This window comes from Schistocerca serialis, chromosome 3, assembly GCF_023864345.2.
Source record: "Schistocerca serialis cubense isolate TAMUIC-IGC-003099 chromosome 3, iqSchSeri2.2, whole genome shotgun sequence".
Taxonomy (NCBI): domain Eukaryota; kingdom Metazoa; phylum Arthropoda; class Insecta; order Orthoptera; family Acrididae; genus Schistocerca; species Schistocerca serialis.
Window position 1 is genome coordinate 256,200,344 of NC_064640.1, and position 27,564 is coordinate 256,227,907.

At 37.3% G+C, this 27,564-nt stretch overlaps 1 protein-coding gene across 5 annotated transcripts in view; it reads right to left on the bottom strand.

The window, feature by feature from the left end:
- Positions 1–5,887: 5,887 nt before the first annotated feature.
- LOC126470023 (BET1 homolog) overlaps positions 5,888–27,564 on the bottom strand; it is a 36,294-nt gene continuing 14,617 nt past the window's right edge. For all 5 annotated transcript variants that reach the window (XM_050097507.1, XM_050097504.1, XM_050097505.1 and 2 more), the window contains exons 2-5: positions 25,642–25,707; positions 14,660–14,769; positions 8,594–8,650; positions 5,888–6,282 (exon numbers count right to left, since the gene is read on the bottom strand). In XM_050097507.1, coding sequence (XP_049953464.1) covers positions 6,127–6,282; positions 8,594–8,650; positions 14,660–14,769; positions 25,642–25,660 — 342 coding nt within the window. In that variant the 5' untranslated portion in view covers positions 25,661–25,707 and the 3' untranslated portion in view covers positions 5,888–6,126. The remainder of the gene's footprint in view (positions 6,283–8,593; positions 8,651–14,659; positions 14,770–25,641; positions 25,708–27,564) is intronic.

Sequence of the window (27,564 nt, forward strand, 5' to 3'; positions counted from 1 at the left end):
ACATGGTATACAATTCTTGACATACTGATCTACATCCACTTTCCTACCTCTCCACCAATACCTCTCTGCCACTCTCCTATTCGTTGCTCTACACCCGTCATGACCAGATAACACGTGATCATGTGCTTCCTTTAAAACCTCATCTCTCAGTTTCGCTCGCACTACTAACCTTTGCCCTAACTTTGTTTCCCTGCCCAGAAAACCATCGTATATATTAAATTGTGGCTGTGTCCGATACAATTTACAATCATTGTCAGCATCCTGTAATTCTTGCCATACTGTTAGGCATACTGATGACTTTACTTTTACCACTTTTGTACTAAGTGCATCCGCATTACCGTGCTTCTTTCCAGGCTTGTGTACCACCTCGTACTCGAATTCAATAAGCCTCACAGTCCATCTAGTGAGTCTAGTGGACAGATCCTTCAACCCCAACAACCACTTCAATGCAGCATGATCTGTCACTACCCACATAAATAACATTTAAAATATGTGATTCCATAGATTACGCTAAGCATCTCCCTCTTCGTTGTTGAGTAATTCCTCTCTGCTGCATTCAACTGCCTAGACACAAAGGCTACAGGATGATCTTCCCCATCAATTTCCTGACTAAGAGCACACCCTAATGCTTGATTCGATGCATCACATGCCAGTATAAACTCCTTTTCAAAATCTGGGAACACAAGAACCAGACTTGATGTTAACACTTCTTTCAGTTTTTCAAACACTTTCTGACACTCTTCTGTCCACTCAAATTTCACACCCATCCATAACAATCGCGTCAATGGCTGGCTAAATCTGCAAAACTCTTCATGAACTTTTGATAGAAATTGCAAATTCTGAAGAATGATTGCACTTCCTTAACTGTTTTTGGCTCCCGAAAATCCCTTACAGCCTGTACCAACCTTGGATCTGTTCACACTCCATCCTTACTGACAATATGACCCAAATATTTTACTTCTTCTAATGCAAAATGACACTTCTCCAGGCTCAACATTAAATGAGCTGCTCTTAACCTCATAAAGATTTCCGTTAACTGCTGTCTATGTTGCTCCATACCACTTGAAAACACTGTAATGTCATACAAATAGACAAGAAACTGCCATGCTTTCAAACCCATCAACACACTGTCTAGCAACCTCTGAATTCTTGCCGTAGCGTTTTTCAAACTGAATGTCATTCTGATGTACTGGTAATGGCCTCCCGGAGTAGAGAAAGCAGTTTTTGGATGATCCTCTGGAGCCACCTCTAACTGATGATAACCACTTGTCAAATCCATCATAGAAAAGTACTGGCACTGTCCTAAGTGATCCAACGTCTCCAATATGTTTGGAATGGAGTATGCATCTGTTACTGTCTTATTATTGAGGTATTGGTACAGAACCTGTATGTCTTAATTCCATCCATAGATTTTTTAGGCACAATGACAATGCCCGCTCCCCAGCACCTATTACTATGCTCTATAATACCGTCCCCAAGCTGTTGATCAATGAAATTCTCCACAATCGGCTGCAAATACCTCGGTATTCTGTATGGTTTATGATAAACAGGTGCTTTGTTCCCTGTTAGTATCCTATGTTGAACTATGGAGTTGCTGGTAATGGCCCTTGCAGAAAAGACAAATCCTTAAATTCCCACAACAATTTTTCCATATGCTCTTTTTCTCCTCCTTCCAAATGCTTAACTTTGTAATGCAATGCAGTTCTATCACCAGTTAGTGGTTTATTGCTACGCCTACCTCTTGAACACCAGTCTTCATCATCTGGTACATCCAAATTCCCTACTAAAACCCCTTTTCTCAAATTCGCATCTACAGCACTTAAATTATTCATGTTCACGGGGACTACTCAACCGTTGTTTCCCTGTTGTACGCATACATACAACGAGTTACAAAACAACCTAATGGATCCAAAAAATTCATTATCCTCCAATTGTTCAAAAACACATACCATACCCACAGGTAGATCTGACTCTACACTTACCCAAAGCGACTTCCCGGTGCCACTAGACACACACTCATGCAAATTAAGCCTTAATGCTAATGTACGCGGTTCAGTTGGTTTGTTCATTATGTTGAACGCCCCTCGCAACAGCTCTGCATTGACAACAGTTTCCCCTAGCTGAATTAACATTCCACCAAGTTCCACAGTTCGTTGTTCAAGGTTAATTTTGGCATGATGCTGATGCAAGAAATCTACTCCTAGGATCATGTCGTAGCCCTCGCTTACCCATGGTACTACCTCCATGCATGCATCAAATCACTCTCCCTATGTGAAAGTCAACTGTCACTGACCCCAAAGGTGTGACCTCTTTATCCCCCACTCCACGCAGCCTTATAACATGGTGGGTCTAACTTCTTTCGTCCCATTAAACTCTTAGTAGTCACTGACACTTGCACTCCTGTGTCCAACAAAATCTTAAACTTTTTAGTTCATATGGCTCCTACCACTGAACATTTCACCTCTGCATATGTATTTGTAGCATTGAAATTAAACAGGAGCTCCCTTAGGTGGGTCTTGGGCGCCCTTGCCATTTAACAATTGTTCACCTCTTACTAACTCCACTTCTCCATCCTCCATGCTGTTGATTTCCACCCCTTCCTCTATTCCTCGGCGACTGGGTGCATTGCCTCTGCACATGTCCCATACGACCACACCTATAACATTTTATACCCACTGTAAACACTGCTTGTTTATCACTTACCCCTGTTGCCATGTCTATTTCCTCATGTTGAATTGCCAGCTGAAGGGCCGAATAAAAATCTTTTGGAGCCCCTTCACCCACTTTCCACGACATATGTTCCGGTAACCCCCTCAAAAATACATCAAGTGCCCTTTGCTCGGCCTCCTGTAACAGAACACTGTTTGCTTCATCGCTCTGACCCAACTCGTAAGTATACTCATTAATTTCTCTCACCCTGTCCGCAAATTTCTTTACTTTCTGCCCCTGCCTCTTCATCATTGTACTCAACCTCTCCCTGAAGTACTGATCACTATTCTGTTTCTTGTACCTCTGTAAAAGCCCCTCCTTCAACTGCTTAAACTGTCCTGCCTTTCTTAAGGCCTGAGAACACCTTATGTCTTCACTTCACCCATTAATCTAATCTTGACTACATGTAACAACTGTTCATCAGACCAACCATTCATCACAGCTGAAGTTTCCAAGTCCTCCACAAATGAAGGCACATCCTCAGGTGTCTTGCCAGAAAACGGAATAATCAAACTCGCGGCAGCTGGATCAATCTCCTGCTGCAGCACTCTAGGCAAAAACGACTGCTCCAATGTGGTTACCCACTCACTTCTAGATGTTCATTCACTTCTCAACTGTGTATTGTCCGCTGTCAATTGTGCTACCTTTTTCAACAAAATCCGTACCACTTCCGGTTCCGACACACCTTCTGTCCCTGACTCTGCCATTGTGTTGCTTTTGTTCCCATTTAGTCCCAAAACAAAACATTTAAGTACAAGAATAACCTGACTTCCTACAGCTCTGTATCGTCATACTCAGTATCACCATACATCAATACAAAAGTAATCAAATGCCATGAAAAACAACATCTTACTGCCCCAAACACACTAACTCTTATGCTGGAAAAAAAAAAAAGCCTACACACAACATCTAAAATGGCCTGCCAGGAACCATACTCAAAACACAAACAAAAAATGAAAGAAAACGTCCAACACTCAAAAAGAAAAATTGGTCAACACTCACCACATTTTGTGAATGTAATGCAGGTGGTGGGCTCGAATGTCGTACTGTACAGATGACACCCGCTACTCTGACACCCAGTGTAGATGGATGTTTGATGTGGATGGAAACTGTCAGGATGCGCCATATTAAAACTTGTCCGAGTTTCCCCAGCGATTTATTATTTCCAGTTACAGTCCCCTCGTTCCTCTCGGTCTCCGTCACCGGGTCCCGCAATGCTGAGGACACCACTTTGCTGTCTGTGAAACTGCTTGGCACGGAATGGCTGCCTCAGCGACCCATGCAACGCCCTGCTGTGCATCGACCTCGTACGGTCGCGGAGTTGTGATGACGTCAGGATGCGCCAGCAGCCGACTCACCGAGGTCCGTCCCCATTGCCTCAGCGCCGCTTGCTGCGTGCTTCTTCGCTGTCGTGGTAAGGATCGCGGCAACAAGTGCCTGCAATCTGACAGCCAAATCTGCAGCCCTCACCTCGAGATGCCTCTGGCATGTGTTAGAAGCCAACAAGACTGCCCGTGGTAGCAAGCTGTGGTGTGGCCCACCGGTGGCTGGTTGCACCCCCGCGTTGGCCTCAGAGGGTCAAACCAGCAACCTACCGTGACTAGAACACTGGCGCCCTATCTGCTGTTGCGTGTAGCCGGTGGTGTGACACGCCCTGCCGTCCAGAAGAGCTGTCACACTTGAATGCCTTGTTAGTGAATCAGCACCTATTTATACGTGGCTGTGCGCCTCTGGTTTGCTAATGCGCCTCTCCGAGTCATGTACTCATAGGTGTTGGGCCAGTGGGCCCCTTCTGCTTGCTTTTGCGCCATGCACACCGCTGCGTTTACTCTTTTCAGCGGACCTATGGCTCTGTGGCCTCCATTCTACTTCACAACTGCTGGTAGCGTAACTTACAGTAAACAGGCCCGCACCTGGCTGTAACTTGTGTGCTCAGAAATATTTCACCGAAGCTAACCTTTCCCCATCTTAAACGGCGGTGCTGCTACATAAAAAAATCCTTGGGTAATTAGAGTATTGAACTTCAAACCTTTGGATTCGTATTCTAGGGTTTACCCATGAGCCACCGAGATTACAGCAGAAAAATCGGAAGCCACATTCCATCCTGTGTAAACAACCTCCACACAAAAATACTTTCACCATGTGTCACAACAGCCACTGTTGCCTTCAGGTATGCATTGTCACTCATGTGGTTCTTGACTTACTTGTGCCCTGCCATTGGTGAGTGCCAATGTGTACCATGACTCCATTAGTCCAGGCAACCATTTCCCATACTTTGAGCATCTAAAGGTGCTATTCCTGTACCAATGCTAATCACAGCCCTGTGACAAGTGGTAAGTAGACACACACATGTGGTGTAGTGGCTTCTGCACTCCATATTAAGGTAATGTTTGGGATGGAGGGGCTTCTCACTGGTCCTCATTGTTTAACACTGGACTGTCAACTGATCTGCAATGCCGTGACCCCATTATCCACTGTCACAATGCACGACAGTCAACAGTGACCGCTATCATCAACATGACATTGTCCATGGCAGTTGGCTCTAGTGACAACATTTTTCCCTCAAGTGAGGTACTCACAATACTCCCTTGACATCTTGGAAGGAAAAAACCTGAGATGGAATGTCCATTGAACCAGGCACCTAAAATTTGGCATGATTGAATGCACTGATACTGTGTGTCTCACAAGAACCATGCCACTGACCAGTGTTAAAGTTTGATGACATCCTAGTCACACATCTCATTACTTGTTAATAATAAACATTTTTACACATGTAGCAATCACCTGCTGTATGGAGGTAAGTTTTCCAGTAAAAAAAGAAAAAAAAAAAAGAAAAAGTCTTCTGGCAGCTTACTTGTAGCAGATGTATGGCTCACCAGTCGAGCTCTTTCTAATTCATTTCTTACTATGCTGTTTACATTAATTACACTTTACATATTTTTTAGAGCATATCTAGCTTGAATTCTTTATTATTACTGGGCAGATTGTTCACTACATAAATTCTTTAAACAATCTCCTAACTTTAAAATATGTGAAAAAGCATATAAAAATAGATTTGGCTCCAAAGGAGAATAACTGAATTAAAGATTCTCAAAATGAAGAATGACTGAATTTTTTGCAGGTTTCTAGTAAAATATTTCACAAAAATCTCATATAATGAATTACTGAAAGACAGACATTGTTTCCAACATAATTTTTATATTTTGAAACATTTACAGTATACACATTCATAATACAATACGAATTCACACAGTATGGTATTAGTACAGTTTACACACGCTCCGTGCATACCATAGCCAACAACCACCTTCCACATGAGAACAAAAACATGTATATCACAGTTTAAACCAAAATACTAGCCATATTTTTGTTTCCTTTAGTAATATTTGTACAGCTTTCCATTTTAAAATACAATCCTCATCTCATCTTTAGAACTAACCAAAGCGTAAAAAAGACTGAAAATGAAAAAATGAACAGATACAATATGTAATGGTTATGGCTTCCTTTTCCGAGACGAACGACGCGATTCATTGTGTTCTTCAAGAAGCCACCTGTTCTGTCAAAATCATCTGCCTAAAACAAAGAAAGGAAAAATATGAAAAACGCTGCAGTCATTGAGTTCACATAGTTGCTTTAGTGATGACGTATACTCTTCCCCAAGTACTGTGTGTTATTAAGCCCCTGCTTTTTCAAAAATGAGACGTGATAGCAAATACATTTTCTGATATGGCATTACCAGTGAAACAAAAACTTTTTTTTTTAATTTTGCTTACTAAATGGAACATTTAATGTTACATTTTCATAAAAGCAAATTACCTTTTAAGTATCTAATACTGAAATGACTGCTGCACTTTGGCTAATAAATATTCACTCTTATTATCTCTGTTCTGTACTGTATTGTGAAAGTTCCAAGAGCAATATTAAGTAATTATTCATAAGTGTAACTTTTGATTATGATTTAGTGTAGACACCACATTTGGTATTTTCATAAATAGCTTTGTATTTTTGGTGTTTATTCAGAAGCCATATCACTTACTTGTTATAAGCTCAGTGTTAGTTGCAGCTCAAGACATGCCATAGTTGCTCTGAGAAATAAATGGCCCAAAGTACTTTAGAGAATAATTTTAATGTCATAAGAGTGTTTGTCAAAACCTTTTATCCATCCCTGTCAAAGATACACAATGTGTTGCCTAATGGATGTCCATCTATTTTTTTAGCCATGTAATTCTGCATTAAATATTTTTCTTCAAATTCAGAGGTGCCACAAAAAGATAACATTATACTGGAGCAACCTCAATAGTGCCATCCATGTCCTGCATGTCTTAAAGTGAATGAGATTCCATGCTCTGGGACCAACATGTTCCACTCTGCCATAATCATCCCCCGCTTTCCATCAATAGACATCAGATGTCAATATGAAATTCAGGGAATGGGAATGACTAACAGGGGTACGAGGCACCCTCTGCGATGCACTAATCTGTGGCTTGTGGAGTACATATGCAAATGAAGATGTTGAAGCTATCTGTATTTTTTAGAAACTGCGATGCATCTAATAACTCTACCGTGCCTACCAAATTAACAGCCAAATGACAAACAAAGTTTATACAGGCAAACAGTTAATGGTGCTATCCCATAACATTGTATGTTAAGAGCTGGATAAGCTCTAACAAAAAAGCTATGACATTTTCTCTGGTGCAAGAAATAGAATAGAAAAGGTGTACACAACCTAGTTACAGATGCTGGTCCAACCAATATGTAATATACTATGAATTTGGAAATATTTTGTTAATGTACATTTTGAGGTGAAAGTAAATTCATAGCCTGAACTTTCTACTAGTTACTGAAATCTGTAGCACCACAAAAGATTTCAACCTGTTAGGAAACTGTCCTTTAGTGTATATCAGCAATGGTTTAGAAGCAAAAGCTCTCAATGTAACACTTAAAACTTACCAAAGTGTTTCAATAATATTTGAGTTAATACATTAACCTCCTCATCTAACATACTATAGCTGGTCTTAATGTCTTCCAAATGTAATGTAATGTTCTAGTAATAATGTGATGTCATCTTTAAGGACTGTACACAAGCCTGGGAATAGAGCCTGTGTCATATGATGAATCTGCTTATCTGAAAAGCACACAACAGTCACTTGAAGTAACATCATGTTTGAATAAGAATGTGGTCAGTATGCTGGTTTCAGTCAAATCATTAAAAAATAGGGCTTTTGGACTGTGTGTGAGTAAATCCACAACAATTATGAAAAAGATGACACCTTACAATGTTCTACTTTTCTTCCAGTAACTGGATGTAACTTATGTACTCACTGCACCAGGATGGTTCCATAATCAAAGCCACACTCAATTTCACTCTCTATCCTTAGTCCAGCAAATCTTGATACTCTGTTATGAACTCAACAGCAAAGGAACGTTAAATTCTTATTCTTTCTTGGCATTTAACTTTTTCTTATAAAACAAGAAGCTTCCACTTGTACAAGAATTCTGTTGCCACCTACAACTGGGACTTTTATAGGCTCCTGAAACAATCATTTTAATGTTTGGCACAGCCCCCAATTGAGAACTGTTTCTTATTACTCTTCCTCTTATAGCATATTGATTTTAGATAACTTTTTTTCCTCTTATAGCATATTGATTTTAGATTTTTTTTTCACAATACATTAAACGAACAGGTGGTATCCACTAAAGATGCTCCAAATACATATTTCAAATTGTGAAAGATGATCAACAATGTCATGGTAGTGCACTGATTGTGAAAACTGGTTTGTGCGGTAAAAATAGAGTAGATGCAAGTATTATTTTAATGTCAGAATACCCCAGATATTAAAGACATCAGAAAAGTTTAAAAAATTAAAAATAATGTCACACATACCATGTGGTTTAGAAGTTTCTCCTGATATTTCACTTCATTTCCAATTTCAAGTGTAACCTAAAGAAATAGACACACAAAATCTACATAAGTATATAATGGATAAGTACATCAGTTTATAACTTCTTGTAAATACAGAATTATCTGACAGTTAAGTAAAGGAATCCCGACATTTAGCATATTTTATATTGAAATTATGACAAATTTTGCACTTACATGAACAGAATTTTCCATCTGTGCTTGACAGAATATGACATCAATAGGAAATAATTCCCTTATGTTCTGCAACATATTATTTACTTGGTCATGAACTGGCCTTCGGTTTCTTACATCATCAGGTGACAACTGCATGTCACAGGCACAGACAAAAAATATTTTGCAGAACATCAGGAAAGTGATTCCTATTTAATATTACACACATTCTGTTGAAAATCTATTACAGACTACCATCTTTTTCATCTTCTGTAATACCAACTGATGATGACATTTTGCATATGAAATATAAGACATATTTTACAAATGAAATGTGAAAGTTCTTGGACTGACACAAGTATGGTGGTAATATGACACAAATATGGTGGTAATATCAATGCTATCCTGTTTTGTAATGATTTTGTTGTATGTTGTAAATTAATGTAAGTCAACATGATCAGCAAATTAGTTCTGTTTGCATGGTTTTCTAAAGTAGTCTACAGGTGTTGTGTGATTTCCATTCAAAAAGATGAACTAGAATATTGTTCATGAAGGTGTATTCCATCTTTGCAACTAAATGAAAGACGGATTTTTTCCCCCAAATGTGTCTGTTGATAGAATACTGTGTTACCACAAATTTATTTGTTTTGGTTGTCTTACAAGAAACAGAAAATCATCCAAAATTGGTGAAGTTTTGTAAGGAGTCTGCTCATTCATTTTCATTTAAGAAATGAGTAGCTGCATTCAAACATGTTGCACAGATCTTGAAGATGATTCCCATGAAGGATATTCAAAAAGTATACATCACAGATAATTGAAATATTGATAGCAGTGTAGGTGAAACTATTATTTTAAAAGTTTTTCACTACTGTTGTATGAATATTTACAATTGTTACTGCTGGTTGATGCTGTTGAGTTTTTCAGATTACTAAGGCACAATATGAATTACTTTCTCAATTAAACATTTACATTTGACTGCTATTTAAAACTTAACTTAATAAATATGTTAATGCCTCCCAGTGAGGTGCTGCAAATTTCTGCTACCAAGAGACTTGTCAATGACAAATGCAAATTCGAGAGATACATCTAACTTCTATAAGAATTACTGGTGCCCAAAAATCCAAGCACAACAGCCAGTATGATTTTAATTGATGTACAGTGAGAGGAGGGGATGTGAACACTGTGTCTCTGATTGCATTCATGCGTTCAATTGTACCAATGGTATCACAGTGTCATACCCATTCCAAAATAATTCAAGCTTGTGGTAGAGGTGCATGAAGGAAGGCATATTTAAGGTAAACATCTAAAATTCCATTAAATGCCATTTCTTGATACAGGAACTTGGCAAAACTAAACCACATTTTGCTTTTTTTTTTAATTTTTAGATACTACGCACAAAATATTTTCCTCAAACATAACTCGTATAATCTATCAAACAGAACACTATGGTGCCCCGATTTATGCATCCCAGTCATACTGAAATTTGCTCATAATTTTTTGTCACTAGAGGACAACCTTCAGCCTTCTACTTCCTCTTTACTAGATGTGAAATGAAATATTGCTGAGCTTTTCCCAAATTCTGCTATGTTCTAACTTATGCAATAGTTTAACATGATCCACACAATCAAATACTTTCATTAAATCAAAAGTGATATCTAACTGCACTCAACATTTCATTCAGTCCTTCAGGTATCTTATACACAAAGGAATTAATTACATTTTCTATTCACACTCCTCTCCTGGAAACAAACTGTGAGCTTGGCAATAAACAGTGTGTACAGAGATATGTTACTAGTTTTTTTCTAAATGACCTACCGTATTTACTCGAATCTAAGCCGCACTCGAATCTAAGGCGCACCTGAAAAATGATACTCGAAATCAAGGAAAAAAAATTCCCGAATCTAAGCCGCACCTGAAATTTGAGACTCGAAATTCAAGGGGAGAGAAAAGTTTTAGGCCGCACCTCCAAATCGAAACAAAGTTGGACCATTGTAATATGAGACACAATTTAGGTCGAATGAATGACGATACAGCTACAGTAGTTTGGTTCGAGTCGTAAGCTTAGCAGTTAAGCTTTACCAGGTAGGCTGCTATGCATCAGGCGCTCTGTCCGTATTTATACGGGTACCCTTCCTTTTTCACGTGCTTCGTCTGGTTTGAATCGATTGCTTATTTTTCTTTGATCTGATAAGTGTCGTTCTCCTTGTTGTAGGTGTTTACGTCACTCTAGGCTGAAAATGCATTATTGTACTGTGTCATGCATTGTTTGTCGCATTCTGATAATGTGTGTTTACGACCTGTCGCCGCTTGCGGCATGGCTTGCTTTTGTACGTGCTACCGCCGCTTACAATAAAAAAGAGGAATTGTCACATTAGCGAAAAAACTGAAATTAGAGTCATCTTAGATTTAAAAATCTAGTCAATTGTCGTGCTTCATTTCTGACTGTATCACTATTAGGCATAAGAATAATACGAATATACACATGACATGATATGTAATTCTTCCGCGTTTGCTGTTCTCACACACTAGTTTCGTAGTTTATTAGGCAGACAGGATTTAAATGAGATAGCAGTAAACACAAAAGAATACATGGCAAAATGTTTATATTCGTATTATTCTTATGGCGAAGAGAATACTGCATGTGATTCACAATTCATAAAAGTTCCTATTAGCAACCATCTCTTCTCACAGGTAGGAAAAAATTCAGAACGTAGAGTTGGCCATATTGACAAACATCCCAAACAGTCTTGCCAGTCAGATTTTTGTAGTACATTGAAATACTGCTACATTCGAAGATGAACAATACGGAATTTGTATTTACTTCGTTGGATAATGTACGAAAATGCAGTGGTCGAAACTCGGGGCGGAGAAAAAAAGCTCGTCTTACACCTTTTTTAAAAATTTATTTACTGACGCAGAGGTTTTGGCGCCAGTATTTATCTTTGTGCCTGCAAAGCATGCCTGTGTAGCGCTACATATATTCGAAGGCTGAAGTTGTGGTGGCACCTACGAACATTTTTCAGAACTTCTGCTTACTTTGCACTCGATTCTAAGCCGCAGGCAGTTTTTTGGATTACAAAAACCGGAAAAAAAGTGCGGCTTAGATTCGAGTAAATATGGTACTCAAAAACTTTTAAAAACAATGATAGTAAGGAAATCAACCTACAATTCCCTACATTCTCTCTTTTTCCCATTTTGTCAAGTGGCCACACCTAAAAGGTGCATTGCACAGGTACTTAAGTATGTGTTTCATCTCATCTGTGTTTGTTACATGTAGCTGTCAGTCAAAGTAGATGTCTTGAAGTTAAGGTTCTGTGTATGTTCCTGGCCAATAAAACTTGGATATAACAGTTGACAGAAAGTGATTAATAAATATTTCACACCCAACTTCTGCTTCGATATGCTTCTCACAACTGTGGATACAGTTTCAAGTTTGTTGGAGTGGTCATTTTCCACATAACCTATATAACCATCTGTTTATAAAAATTGTACATTTTTCATGCTGCAGTATTTTCCCAGTAGTGTTTTGCCTGTTATGTGATGAAGACCTTCGCATAAAAGGTGAAATCTGTCTGACAAAGTAAATATTAACACTGCAGGAAAAAGTATTTTGTTTATAAACTAGTACTGATATTGTAATGGAAAGCACTGGAGGAATGTAAATAATTTAAGAAAAATAAAGCTAACAGCTCAGTAAAGTCAGTCAATCTCCCCCCCCCTCTCTCTCTCTCTCTCTCTCTCTCTCTCTCTCTCTCTCTCTCTCTCCCCCCCTCCCCTGAAGAAAAGCATTTGTTTGAAAGCTAGCAAAGTTCTCAGTCTTGTTTCTGTATTTGACAACAACTCAGCACGTCTACTATTCAGCAACCTTTGTTCCTTAAATTATTTAAACTGAATTGATATAGTTTCAGTTTTGTTGTGAAAGATCAATAGTTGGCATAATGTGTGGTTCTAGTCTGTTGAATTAAATTCTCGAGTACTTCTCAGTGTTGTATGTAGTGAAATTTATTAACTGGGCTACATTTAATTTCTTCCAAATGCTATTTTAATAGCATTAGCCATTGAAATGGCTCCTTATCACAAGTACACTTTGGTTTGAAATATTGTAATTGATGAGAAACTATCAAAGAAAGTGATTCAAGTTGTGAGTAATGTGAACTTTTTGGCAAGAATAGCTTTCAAGACTGTCTTTGAAAGTTTGTATTAAAGTAGACCCACGCCACTAAATCCCTTGTTGATCACCTTTGGATATAATTCTACTGTACTGCCTCCCAGTATTACTATTTGTCCATCATGATCTGATAGACTATCACTCACCCCCAGCATCCCCCTCAACCAAAAGAAGAACCTATGGTGGTAGTTAGGACAGTAACAAGTTGATAATTAATGGAAATTTTGAGAGATGGATGAGGGTTCATAGCAACTGCCTTCAGAACAAGAGGGTTGAGGGCGATAGGAGGAAACTATAGGGTCCTGGAAAGAGTAAGACCTGTGATAACTGAAACCGTAGGATATGTAAGGCTTACGTGGTTCCTAGGTCTTCAGATAACAATGTCAATAACTATAATTACTTTTAGATTAAAGAAGACCACTGACCAAAAACCAGAAGCATTGGGTTGTTGATAGGCACGCACAAAAGAAAGAAAACTTGCTAGCTTTGGGAGTTATCCTTTGATGAGCTAGAGTAAAAAAAAAAAAAAAGGCACCACCCACCCACCCACACACACACACACACACACACACACACACACACACACACACACACACACACACACACACACCTGCCTCGGCTCCTACATTCCTACATGGTGGACTAACAGTACACTGTGTATGTTTCCTGTATGCATTACTCTAGCTCGCTTTCTTTCATGTGTGCCTAACAACAACTCAATGCTTCTGCTTTTTGGTGAGTGGTCTCCTTTAATCCAAAAGTATTTGCACTGAACAAGAACTTTCATACAACATCAATACATATAATTATTTTACTGCTTTTTTGAGAATGTACTGCAATGACAATGTCTGTTTCAGTGTCAATGTGACCTCATGAGGACTGCCTTCCTCTTCCTCTTCCTCCTCCTCCTCAAGTACTTTTTGCAAAGATGATACACTGTAGCAACAAAGACTAGTAACCCAATAAAGACAGGCTATAAACAGTAATCACCAACCACAAGTCAGTGCATGATGATATGGAAGAAAATTTTACTACATATAAAGGCAAATCACCTCTGGCATGTTTTCATGTTACAAGAACTGATGTCTATTTGTAGGTGGCATTCTAAGAGTGGTTGGGCTTTCAACTCATATTAATCAAATACCAGATACATTTGGCTGTAACAACATGGGTTTTATTTGGAATAATATCGGAATTTTGCTTTCAGTTGCCCATCTGGGACTGGCACATGATAGAAATTATATAACAAAACTTCAACACCAATTCCAAATGAAAATTGTATTCCATCAGATAAGATTCTGGACATGAACAATGAACACAAAGAACAAGTATTTAATGTTATAATTGATGAAATGAGCCAGAAAAGTCAGCATGGCAGCTTATAGCCCAATTGATATAATAATTTAATTTGGAGTTTTTTTAATTTTTTTTATTAAGATTCTTCCAATAAATTCACCACTGTCATTATAACTGATAACTAGACACAAAATACATGCATTCTGCTTTTAATGGGGAAAAGAATGTTTCCTGGGCCTTTTAAATATGCTTTACAGGAGTCCAGTAAAATAGCTATCAACCTCACATACATTTCAATATTCACTGTATGGTGATAATGTTTCCAAATATATTACATGCTTTAAAAAATATTTAAAAAATGAGGATTTCTGTGCTCTTATAGAAAATAAAACCATTATTCAAAGTATACATACAGCTTTCAAATCATGAATCTTGTCTCTTAACAGTGCAGTCATCTTTTCATTTTCTTCTTCCAGAATATCTCCATGGTCTACGTTTGTAGGAACTGGTTCGTAAAACTGTCCTGTTAAAACAACATTTACAGTACTATGAATTTTGTGAAGTACAGGCAAATATTTTAAGTAAAATGTTTACTAAATTAAATACAAATTTCTGGATGAAAACAAATTTGTTGAAAATGAAGAACAGACTGCTTCAGAGTTCCACATCAGTATGTGTGTTGCAGTATCTAATTAGTAATTACAGATAAAATATATGGCAGGCAGAAAACTGAAATTCCTTTTTTTCTGCACAGATAGATTTTTAATTAAAATATAGTACATATACACTGACAGGAAAAAGAAATCACAACACCAAAGAGTAATTAAAGTACAGGTATGAAATTTTAGGAGTACATTTGTCGAGGTATCATATTCAAGTGATTAACATTACAAGATCACAGGTTAATGTAAGTGAGAGATAAGCCATAAATGAACATTACAAGATCACAGGTTAATGTAAGTGAGAGATAAGCCATAAATGTGAAATGCTGGCACATTAATAACCAGTGTAATGGCCAGAATGTTGAATGCAAGCATGCATGTGTTGTGTTGTACAAGTGCCGAATGTCAGTTTGTGGGATGGAGTTCCACGCCTGTTGCACTTGGTCAGTAAATACAGGGATGGTTAATGATGTTTGTGGATGATGCTGAAGTTGTTGTCTGCTGATGTCCCGTATGTGCTCGACTGGAGACAGATCTGGCGATCGAGCAGGCCAAGGCAACATGTCAACACCCTGTAGCACATGTTGTGTTACAACAACGGTATGTAGGTGAGTGTTATCCTCTTGGAAAACCATTCCTAGAATGCTATTCATGAATGGCAGCACAACAGTTTGAATCACCAGATTGACATAGATTTGTAGTCAGCATGTGTGGGATATCCGCTAGAGTGCTGCTGCTGTCATACAAAATCGCACCCCAGACCATAGCTCCATGTATAGGTCCAATGTGTATAGCACATAGGCAGGTTGGTTGCAGGCAAACAACTGGCCTCCTCTTAACCGACACACGGCCATCACTGGCACCAAGGCAGAACCAGCTCTCTTCAGAAAACACAAAGAAACCTCCAACAACCTGCCCTACAATGAGCTCTCGCTTGACACTACAGAAGCTGCAAATGGTAGTGGTTTGGGGTCACTGGAATGCAGGTTACAGGGGGCCTGGCTCGGAGCTGTCCTTTAAGTAACCAGTTTGTAACAGTTCGAGGTATCACTGTGGTGCCAACTGCTGCTCAAATTGCTGCTGCAGATGAAGTACAATGTGCCAGAGCCATATGTCAAACACGATGGTGTTTTCTCTCGGTAGTGCCTTGTGGCTATCCAGAGCTTGGTCTTCTTGCGACCGTACATTCTCGCAGCCACTGCTGCCAGCAATCAATATTCCTGCCAAGTCTTTCTGCAATATTGCAGAAGGAACATTCAGCTTCTCATAGCCCATTCACACTCAGTGAGGTACTGATAATGGTGTCTTTGTCACATTAAAGACATTTTTGACTAGCATGAACGACCATGTCCAACCTCAAAGGAAGCTACCACTTACGACCATTACAGTGTGTATTTAAAGCAAACCTGATTTGCATCCTCATAGTGGTGCTACTAGTGCCACTCTTATGTGACTGGTGCAAAATTTGAACAGACATCCTCTTTCAAATGTAGAAACATGCCTACCAACTTTCATCTATTTCAGACAACTCCTTCTTGATATTGTGATTTTTTTTTCTTTTGTCAGTGTGTACTGTAAAAGTCAGTTGTTTTATCAATGAATTTAATGCACTATGTTATGACAGTAATCAGTACATGGTCTGCACAGAGCCGTGTGTGTTTATTTCTCAATGTAGTCATCTTTTAGATCAATTCACTCTGTCCAATATTTTTGCAATGAATAGTTTCTATAATGTCTGTGTAGTACTTCTTTAGATGCAAAACAAGGTCTGAGTCAGAGGGTACCAAGTCTGGTACCCAACAAGTTTTACTTCAACAAGTTTTACTTCAAACTAACCCCAGCTTTGCCATTACTGAAGTACCTAAGTGGACTGTTGCATTTTCCTAGTGAAAGATTTTTTTTTTCCTTTCTATTGCAATCATAGTCTCTTTCCTCATACATTTCCATTAAGACCTTTCTGAAAAATGATTTCAAGCTCATCTTTTTTGGCACAAAGCCACCAGTTTTCATTCACTGCTTTGACAGTTGTTCACTTTTGCACACAGTAATCAAGTCGTGTCTCATGCACAATAACAAATTAGGGCACAAAATTAATAACATTCTTTTTACAACAGTTTAAACATTTCTGACAATTTTTTCTCATTTTCTTTTGACTAGCATTCAAGATTTCTTACATTTAATTCATACAAAATAGACCATACTTTCCCTTCTGGTATGAATACAATGTCAGCTGCTTCATAAACATTTAACTGCTGATTACACAATGTCATAGTGTGCTATTTTTTTTATATTTACATCAGTGACTGCAGAGTGGCAAGTCCTTAATGTGGATCATCTTCAAGGGAAGTAAGGACATATTTGAATACAGCTGTTCACTCTTTTAGTGTTGAAAATGAAGCAGTAGGCTCTTCATAAATGAAACTCCATTGGTGATAAACACTCCAAAACAAAGATTTTAGTACAATATTTTACGTAATACATTTGAACAATAAAGCTCAATAAACAATACTATTCTGTAGATGACACTTGCCTAACAGTATTATGCAACATGCACCAACACAAAAATAACATTTTTTTTCCTACTTGCTCAATGATCTCTGGAACAAAGGATGAACTTACTACCACTCTCAAGCCAATTCCAATCAACTGAAGAGCTTGGTCCAGACATATTGACCTACAATACCACAGAAACACAAAATACACTTATCTGAAGCTGACAAGGGAACCTCCCCATCGCACCCCCCTCAGATTTAGTTATAAGTTGGCACAGTGGATAGGCCTTGAAAAACTGAACACAGATCTGTGTTCAGTTTTTCAAGGCCTATCCACTGTGCCAACTTATAACTAAATTTAAGGGGGGTGCGATGGGGAGGTTCCCTTGTGAGAGTAACATCTCAAAACAGACACTTTCTGGCAGAACCATTGTATTAGTCATCTACTGTCATCATTTGCTTGTGTCAGCATCAGTCATGTGTGGTACATACTTAAATGGTTTTAGAAAAGTCCTCCTTGCCAATGTCATTGTATTATGTAGTAATTTATTATGACTAATTTATTAAAAACTTTTGTATTATATTCTCACCAATGCAGAAATTGTTACTCCATAATATTTAAAATATTTTGGGTGTAAGGATGATATCCAAATGGTATACCTGCTGTCAAGTGATATTTTTCCAGACCTGGTTATAGAAACGACACAGTAATGGCACACGCCTCCCTAACTCTGCATAAAGCTGAAACTATTCAGTGGTGGAGAAAGAATACTGGCTATTATTTAGGTCATCAATAACCTATAACACCATATTTTTTAGTTGTCATTATAGAGCACCATTTACTTTATTTGTCATTTAAAGCATAATCCTGGCCACCTTGAAAGAGGGGCTTGAAATCTCCAGGGGCATGGCATTATTGTGGTGCACATGAGTGGATGAAATCATAACTGGATGACTACATCTTTCTGAGAAATCTAGAAAAAAATTCTCAAGAAATTCTGCAGCACTGAATGGGAAACTGAACAACGGAATGCAGATTCAAAGCTGCCACCATGCCTCGAATAGTACTTTATATGGTATAATAAGAAAAAACAGGTGGGGTGCTTTGTTAAGAAGTATGTTAGAGACAACTGCTTGACATCTGTAAACCCAAAAACTTAAAGTTGAACAGTATCTCAATAACACCAACAGCTAGTCATCTAGCGCCTCTTAAGATTTACGGCACAATCAATAAATGATTTTATTGGCCACATCTATTCAGAGGTGTTCACCGCGTATAAAATGGCTGACAATGTCAGACATGGAATGCCTTAGGAAGGAATAACATGCAACAGACGAAACTGAATATTTGTTAGCAATTGTAAGTGGGCGTACTTTATAATTAATAAATAAATAACGCGTTGGAGAATTTCTTCCATTTAGTTGGCCGACTGGGAGTGTCATACCAATATCGAAAGGCACAATGCATTTGATAGAACTATAAATGTGCTCTTTGGATGATTCCCAATTATGTCATGAGAAATTATTATTAGTTACTGAAGTAGATATACTACCAACAACACTCTGCTCAGAAATAGTCATAAGAAGCCCAACTGATTGTGGCAGCTGACATACTGAAGTGCAAGTTCTCAATTTTTTTGCTACTGCAGCACGGTAAAATTTTTCAGTACAAGCCTTTATCAGAGGTTATTCATGCTGTCGAATGTCATACCCAGTGACTATCTATTACTCCCAAACAAATTCTGTAACCAAACGTTGCAACATAAGCCATTGGGCATGCTGAACATGCACATTACTGATAAGTAGAATAAGTAGGATACAGTACTGTCATTCATGAGATTTCCCAAAACAAAAGCCAAACAAGATACCTTAACAATTTACATCCCTTCTCTTACTGCATGGCTGTAAGGTACAGCTGATGTACACACTTGTTCCATTTGTTCTTTAACATCTGACTTAATGATACATGATAAAAGATAAGGTTGATAACTGACATCAATATCATGCAAGATATTCTACACTTACATACAGTACTGATAATCTCAGGAGGTCTTGAGTCTAGATATTAAGGTCTTCACATCAAAGAAGGTTCTGAAATAATATTTTGGATTGGGGTTTGGTGACGACTGGGTGTGAACATTTTGACAGCCTGTAGAACTGAGCAAAGAGCTGTCAACAATTTTTATGCTAGCCTTTACAATGACCCTAAACTTAGGATGTTCGTGGATTCTAACACCACCTAAGTTACTACTGACAAGAGGATAAGTTCCAGCCCATTGATAGCACTGGATGGTAAGAATAATTACCTGAAAACAAGACCACTGATATGTCACCAAAAACATCAGAAGACACGAATATCAGAAGAAAGAGTCCATAACTTGCTCACACACTATGTTGGCAAAACAAGGGGGCACCATTATTTTTCTACACAGGAAGTAATGCCATAGTTTTGAGGCTACGACTATAACATGTGAACTATGCCTCCAGCTAATGGACCTAACTTGTCAACGTCATGCCTGTTGCCATACTATTTAATTTTATGTTAGATGCTCAGACTCTGTGAGGTCACTGTTGTGCATTACAGTCAATACAAGCCTTTAAAGAGGAGTTTACAGATACAGTTGGTGGTTAACAGTTGGTCAGAGGAAGTACAAATTTTCTGGCTGCATGTCAGAAGGAAATTGAATAATAACTTGCACGTACGGAATTTCACCCAAGATTGGAGCATTCATGATGTTACTATAGCACAGTAATAGTTTTTGAGAAAGAATATATTAAACTAAACCCATCAATCTATTGTGCTTGATGAACTCCCACCAAGCAATTACTATTAATTATGAAACATTCCACATCTGGCAAGGAGAGGAGTAACTATTGACGAAGTGAGCAAGTAAAAAGGGATCGTCACAAATTCTAGAAAGAACAAGATTTAGTGTGTTGCACATCTCTGTACTCATATAATTTTTCAACAGATTGCTTCAGATATGCTCTCCACCAGCTCCAAGCAGTTGTGAATCTCAATCAATCAACTTTGCTTTCTGTATTTTACTGATGCCATGGTTTTGCATATATTCAGAACACAGCATCCCAACATTTCGCCAGAAGATGATGGGTATGAAACTCATCGAAACATTGCGACAATATGACGCCACCACTCAGCTGATAACCTGAGAAGAATTCATCAATCAATTTCTTGGTTCAATGTTTGATTGCCATACAGATTCACAAATGAATGAACTTGATACTGGTACCCCTCTCCCTCCCCCAGTATTAAGAAACAATTAAAATTACTCAAAACAAACATAGCATCAGACACTGATGGAATACCAGTTAGATTTTACATTGAATTAGCCCTTTCCTCGATCATATTTATGGACAATCGCTTGTGCAGCAAATAGTCCCGTGTCACTGGAAAACAGCACAGGTCACATTATTTTCAAAAAAGGTAACAGATAAACCAATATTGCTAATGACAATTTCTTGCAGGATCCTAGAGCATATTCTAAGCTAAAGAATTATGATGTTCCCAGAGGAAAATTAGCTTCTCTCAAAGAATCAGCAGGTATTAAAAAATAACTGCTCATCTGAAACACAGCAGTCTTTATTCATAAATGACACCTTGCAATCAATAGATGCAAGTGAAGAATCCATGTTCCTAGATTTCAGTAAGGCATTTGACACTACTACATTGTCAACTACTAACTGAGATACGATCATATGAAATATCTTCACAAATATATGATTGGCTTGAGGAATATTTGACTAACAGAAAACAGAATAGTCTTTTACATTATGACAAAGTAAAATACTCAGAAAAAAATTTATATCAAGAAACTGGTGTTATACTGGATGGCGGATGTTCCACAGAAATGAACGTAACATTAGGTATGCCATGAGGAAGCATGATAGGACCTCCATAATATTTTCCAAGAACATAAACAATTAACCAGAGAGGATTAGCAGTACTGTAAGATTGTTCACTGATGATACAGATGTGTATATGAAAAGTTGGACAGTCTTAATGAATTACAGAAAGATTTAAACAAAATTTCCACTTTGTGTAATGAATGATAGCTCTCCTTAAATGTGAATAAATGTAGATAATGCCTATAACAAAGAGAAAGAACAGTACAGAATCTGATTATAAGATTGGTGAAGTTTCTCTTCAGAAAGTCAAATTGTATGAATATTTAGGGGTAATACCAGAAAGGAATATGAAAATGGGATGATCACCTACAATCAGTATTAGGCAATGTGAAAGACTTAAAAGTGTTGGAAGGATTCTGAGAAAGTGCAGTGCATCTGTACAATAAATTGCAAGCAAGATGCTAGTGCAACCAACTCTAGAATGTTGTTCCAGTGTCTGGAGCCGTTATCAAGTAGACACAAGAGCAGACACTGAATGAATTTAGACACATGCTGCTAGTATCATAACAGGTTGGTATAGGCCACACAAAAATGTAAAAGATATGCCTGGAGAACTTAAATATGAGCAAAGTGATGGCTACTAGGAAATAGAATGCTGATACTATCTGCTCTCCAATGAAAGAAGTACAGAACACAAGAGTAATATAATCAGAACTCTGTAAACTGTACTGTGGGAGGACTATGACTGTATCTTGCACACACATGCCATAATCAATTGGTCACATAACTAAATAAACTGAGATATGGCTTAGAAAAGTTTGATCTTATCTTTTTTAATAACATGTGCTGCTTTTCAGAAGCAGGTGAGAATTTTTAAGTGCCAACAAAATTAATGATAACAATGTAACCAAATATTATGGTTGATCAGGAGAAGGCAGTTCATCACAGGAAGAACTGCAAACTTGCTCAATGCAAAAAAGTGTATGAGGAAACTTAATCATCAGGAAGGTGTTACGTGTGCTTCGACAACTGGTAAGCGTGTTCCAGCTAAATTGTGTTTGAGTGAAACCTTGTATTGCCCTAAGAGATGCAAGGATAAGATAGCTCAAGAAAGAAAAGAGCAGACATCTGCTACCTATTTTAAGGCAGATTATGTAATGAAAGATATATCTATTAAAGACCAAACAAATGTCAGAGACAAAAAGAAACTTAAGTACACGCAATCTATTTCATATGCCAAGAACTAAAGTAAAAACTGAAAATGGAGCTGGCAACATTGTGAAAACATAGTACTTTCATGACACAGGACACATTCGCAATGGAACTAAAACCCTAAGATAAAAAAAAAAGTAGTTAACCGAGTAACCTCTGCTACCATTAAAACTGTGTACTTTGCACTAGGTAACACAGTAATCTCATAATGGCATTCCTTTCTGGGGGTCAATGCACAAGCAAATATTTGTTATGCAAAAATTAATTGTCAAGATCATGATACGAGTACCACCACAAACACCTATCAAGCCAATCTTTAAAGAACTGGGAATATTGCCTTTCCCATGCATACACATCTTAGAAACTGTTTCATTTATAAATAAGAATCTCACATCTCTCTAAAACAACTCATGATGCGAATGATAATCACACCTGTGATTATGGTAACATTCATCTGAGAAATCATTCTGATGCCTAACTTATGGAGACTAAATTATGTCTTCTAAAACTTTAATTTTGTCCAAAATGTATTAACCATTAATGTGAAATAATGTTCAATAATAATAATTTCCATGTTGACTTTGTATTGTAAAAAGAAGAACACTGCTTAGAAACTAATGTAATGAAAATGTATGTATATTCTGTCCTTTGAAGTGCATATATATTTAGGAAGCTACATCGCAAAAAGGTTTATGCTCATTCAGCTATGTACTGTTGTGTCTTTTATCTCATACCATGAACATGATTTCATGGATAAATAAATACATACATACCAAGGCATTATTGGGGTATTTATTTATTCAAATCTTCTACTGACTTCCTTCTATTAGAAAATATCTTGACAAACAGGGTTAGCATATCTCCTATTGAGGCAAATCCTAAACAAGAAGTCATTTCCTAAAGAAACTTCCTGCATAAAAGTCACAATAATGCCATGGAGACCCTGTAGTACCATATTAGTGAAACTAAATGTAAGGTTACGGAATCTATACGAATTCCAGCAAACTTTTAATCAATCTAATCTATATTCTTAAAACCTAATGAACAATACTAGTTATAAAAGTGATAAACTGAAAAGTCAACACAATTCCTTGGTACAATGTTCTAGAAGAAACAAGAGAGAATGGAGCATCACATTCACTTGCAGCCAACAGATGTGAAGAAGGCAAACCCAGGAACCATTAAGGAAGCACAATTAAGTATCATATTCAATAAGTACTGCTGTTCAATTTGCAGGAAAATTAACTGTCAAAATGTTAATAACTGGAGTAGCGTATCATAAGCGATTTTTCTGTATGTATAATCTTGTTATTAACGATGATTATTCAAGTGTGAAGTACATGAATGTCCAAGTGAAAATGTGTCATCTAGGAATGGCTGAAAAATTGCATCATGTTTTCAGAAACAAATAAACCCAAGATTTTATCACCAAATAAGACTTGTTGCTGCTATTACAAAAATTCCTAATTTGTTCAGTGATTCCTGCAGAATGCAAAACATGTTATATTTTCGTTTGGCTCAACAAATAAAGGTAATTAAACATAACTTTTTAAAAATTCCTTGCCATAGTTTTTCTACCTGGACCAGTTTTTGAATGACGAAAAAAAGAAAAATCTCATCATCAATACACATTATACACTGATAATCTGTGACATAGTCACAAAAGAATAACATACTCTCTTGTTAACAAAATTACTACACAGGACATTCTCATCCTCAGTTTCAAGAGCCTATATCAAAAATTAAAAAAAGAAAAATGCAGATGAGCAAAAGGTAAACTGTTCTGACATTTATCAGCTATCACTGCAGTAAATTGAAACAGCAAACTTTTCATTAAATATAATTTAAAACATGCGAATTTGTAAAAGTTAGGCCATGAAAATTATTGACTCATTGATCCACCCAATGTGTTTCATAAATTTTGTCATGAAGGAGAGTCTTCAGGAGTGTGGAAGGAATCAGTTATACATGAACAACCAGAAGCTGAAGAGTGGTATTTACAGTTCTGAGCCCAAATATTCTGATAAATTGCAGCAAGAGTGGCTAATGAGGTATTCTTTTACTTTGTGAATTTTAAAATGTATTCTAAGAAATTTGGGGCTCACAGACGGTCATCGTCAACTTTATACTGCACAAGATTTCGACTGGGCATCTGTCAGTCATCTGCAATTTAGCCATCAGTCTTCGGTGGTTCAGCTGAGGATGACTGGCAGGTGGCCAGTTGAAACATATGGAGTGTAGCTGATGACGACTGGCTGCAAGCTTGAAATTTCTTCAGACATTCTTCTACTTTGTTTTTGAATATCTGGGATTTTCAATTTTCTTCCTAATTTCTTCCAGTAAGTTGTTGTTAATTTTTGTACCAGAATGTAACACTACATTCAGAAACCTAGACAGAGACACATTGTCCATGTGGAAATTGTTTTTATTTCTAGTATTGTGGCAGTGAACTGTACAGTTCTGCCTTAATTTGCCCTTGTTACTAATCCCAATGTATTGACTTCTGTACAAGAATCCCCAGGAACCTGTAAAGTTTCAACAATATGTTCCATTGTATTTACACAACATTCTTATATGCGTGTTTCTGTGGAATACATAATCTGTTGACTTAACTGTATTGTCCTAGAAGATTATGCCACAGAACTGTATTGGGTGAAAGTGTGTAACATATGCTAGCAATCCCATCTGCATATAAACATGGAGAGATTACTAAGTGCAAAGCACCACAATTTTCATAAGAAATTTATCACTGAACATATCACCGATGCTTATCTATGACAACCGTAGTAATGGTTCTCAATTAAGTGTCCCCCCCCTTTTTTTTATAAACGACGTTGTGGCTAACATAGCACAAATGGGCAATCCAAGATGTCCTTCATACAAGTCAGTCTTTTGAAAGTACAGTATTATTACAAATTTCTTTATTAAATGGTGCTGTTATACTTATATTTTATTAAATGGTTTGTAATTCTTTTGTAGCCACAATACAAGAAAGATATGTTCATTATATTGTATGCTGACTTTTCAGTAACGCTGAACCCTGAAACTAAATATCTCATTTCCATGAAAATGTAGGTTAGGCACCAACAACTCAAAGCATCCAAAAAAAAAAAAAAAAAAGCTTTCGACTTTAGTATTGTGATTTGAAACAAAATACTGTACCAGCATGTGCCCTCCTCATGTTTGGTGTTTTTTTGCCAGAAAATGTTGGCGCCAGTTTGTCCAAATCTGCAAATTGAAATTTATTAATTAATTATTAAACATGTAATCTGTGAATACTGCATAAATAAATAAATAGATTTCCTTGCACAACATTAGTCTCCTGTATGCAACTTGCTTTCTAAATGATATTGGACAGTCTCTAAAATATGACAAAGGAGGAGGAAGAGGATGAGGAATGAAAACAAATTACAGTGTGACATGTCATCAAGGTCGTTAGAGACAAGACACGTGTTCTTTTGGAATGACAAAGTGAAAAGAATAGGCTGTGGTATTTTCAAAGGATTCTAATATAATCTATATGACTACACAGAGATTTGAACCCCACTTTCCATGAATATGAGACCAGAGTCTTAATCATTGTACTAAATCACTCGGTTAGGGGTGAGAGGAAGATAGACAGAAAAACAAGAAAGAAAGAAAAGACGGAAAGGGAGAAAAGTACGAATAAGCCAGGTAGTGATGCTCTGGCTCTAAAGATTTAGAACTGTTGCTTACAGAATCACAATTTGGCAATAGGAAGTTGGTGGAATACTTTAACGATAAAAGCTCTTGATTCCTAAATATTTCAAGAGAGTTGCCTCAAGGTTCTATGCTTGTTCCTTTATTGTTTACACTTTATGTGTTTGACCTGCACAGTATCATACCATGCATGTCTGTTCCTTACACAGATGATACCACATTCATTACTCCTGGAAGCAACAGAGGATCTAAAAGAACAGAGAAAAGCCAACCTTATAGTTTTCAGTATCTGATTTAACTTTAGAACACTAATACTATGTAATATGCATGTATAGTGGTACACTACAAGTTATAGTTCCATAATAACCATCATCTGCAATATATGTCTGTGTCACATTAAGTGCTTCAAGCATGCAGTAAGGAAATGAAATCCAGTAGGAGCAGACATGACTAATAGTTGAAATGTCAACAATGGGGTCAAAAGGCAAATTCACTACATCAAATTTACGTATAGAGTTTATAGAAAATCTGTCTATGTAAAGAATATGTGCCATTAGTGTCAATGGTTGTTAGAAGTTATGTGCGATGCTTGGGAGTTTTAGCACTTGTGTGTACTATATATATCTGTGAAACAACATTTCAGTTTAAATGTTTACTCTATGAAGGTGGCATACAATATTTGTAAGCACTGAGCATCAGCGGGCTAAATATTACTGTGTTTTCAGTGTAATGGAGAGGGTCCTAAGCAATGATGAAGAAGACAGAATGTGTTAGATGTCAATGCAGTCATGAGGATCCTGACTTTTCTCCAGATGAGGAAGAAAATGATGAAGATGAAAATCCATTATATAGAGTCCAAGAGACTGAAAGAGGGAACAACATAACAAAGAGAGATTTGTCTGCACCTACAAATAAAAAAAGAATAAGAAGTAGCTCGAGAAGTAACTTTCTTATATCTTATAATGAAGAACAAGCTGTGGCTACTACTCTTTTAGTAACTGAGAATAACAAATTCACTGGGAAAGCATGTTACTACTGGAAAACACAACCAATTAGGCAAGGTGGGAAAATACCAATTAAAAATATATTACCAAAGATCTGGAGCCACAAAAAACACTGATCCTCATCCACTGAGGTGCTCCCACCTCCTTTTGACTGAAGATATCAAAAATGAGATTGTTCTAAGAACAAATAGAATGACATCAGTAAAACTACAAAATAATGAATGCTACACTAAGGGATATCTGTAAGTAAGAATTTCAAGCATTGATTGTTATCTTGAGTCCCTCAGCTGTTATGAAAGATAGTCAGCTATATGCTAGATTAGTATTTAATAACACCTTCTGTGGTGATTATTATTGTGCCATTATGTCTGGAGACAGGTTTATGTTCCTAATATACTGC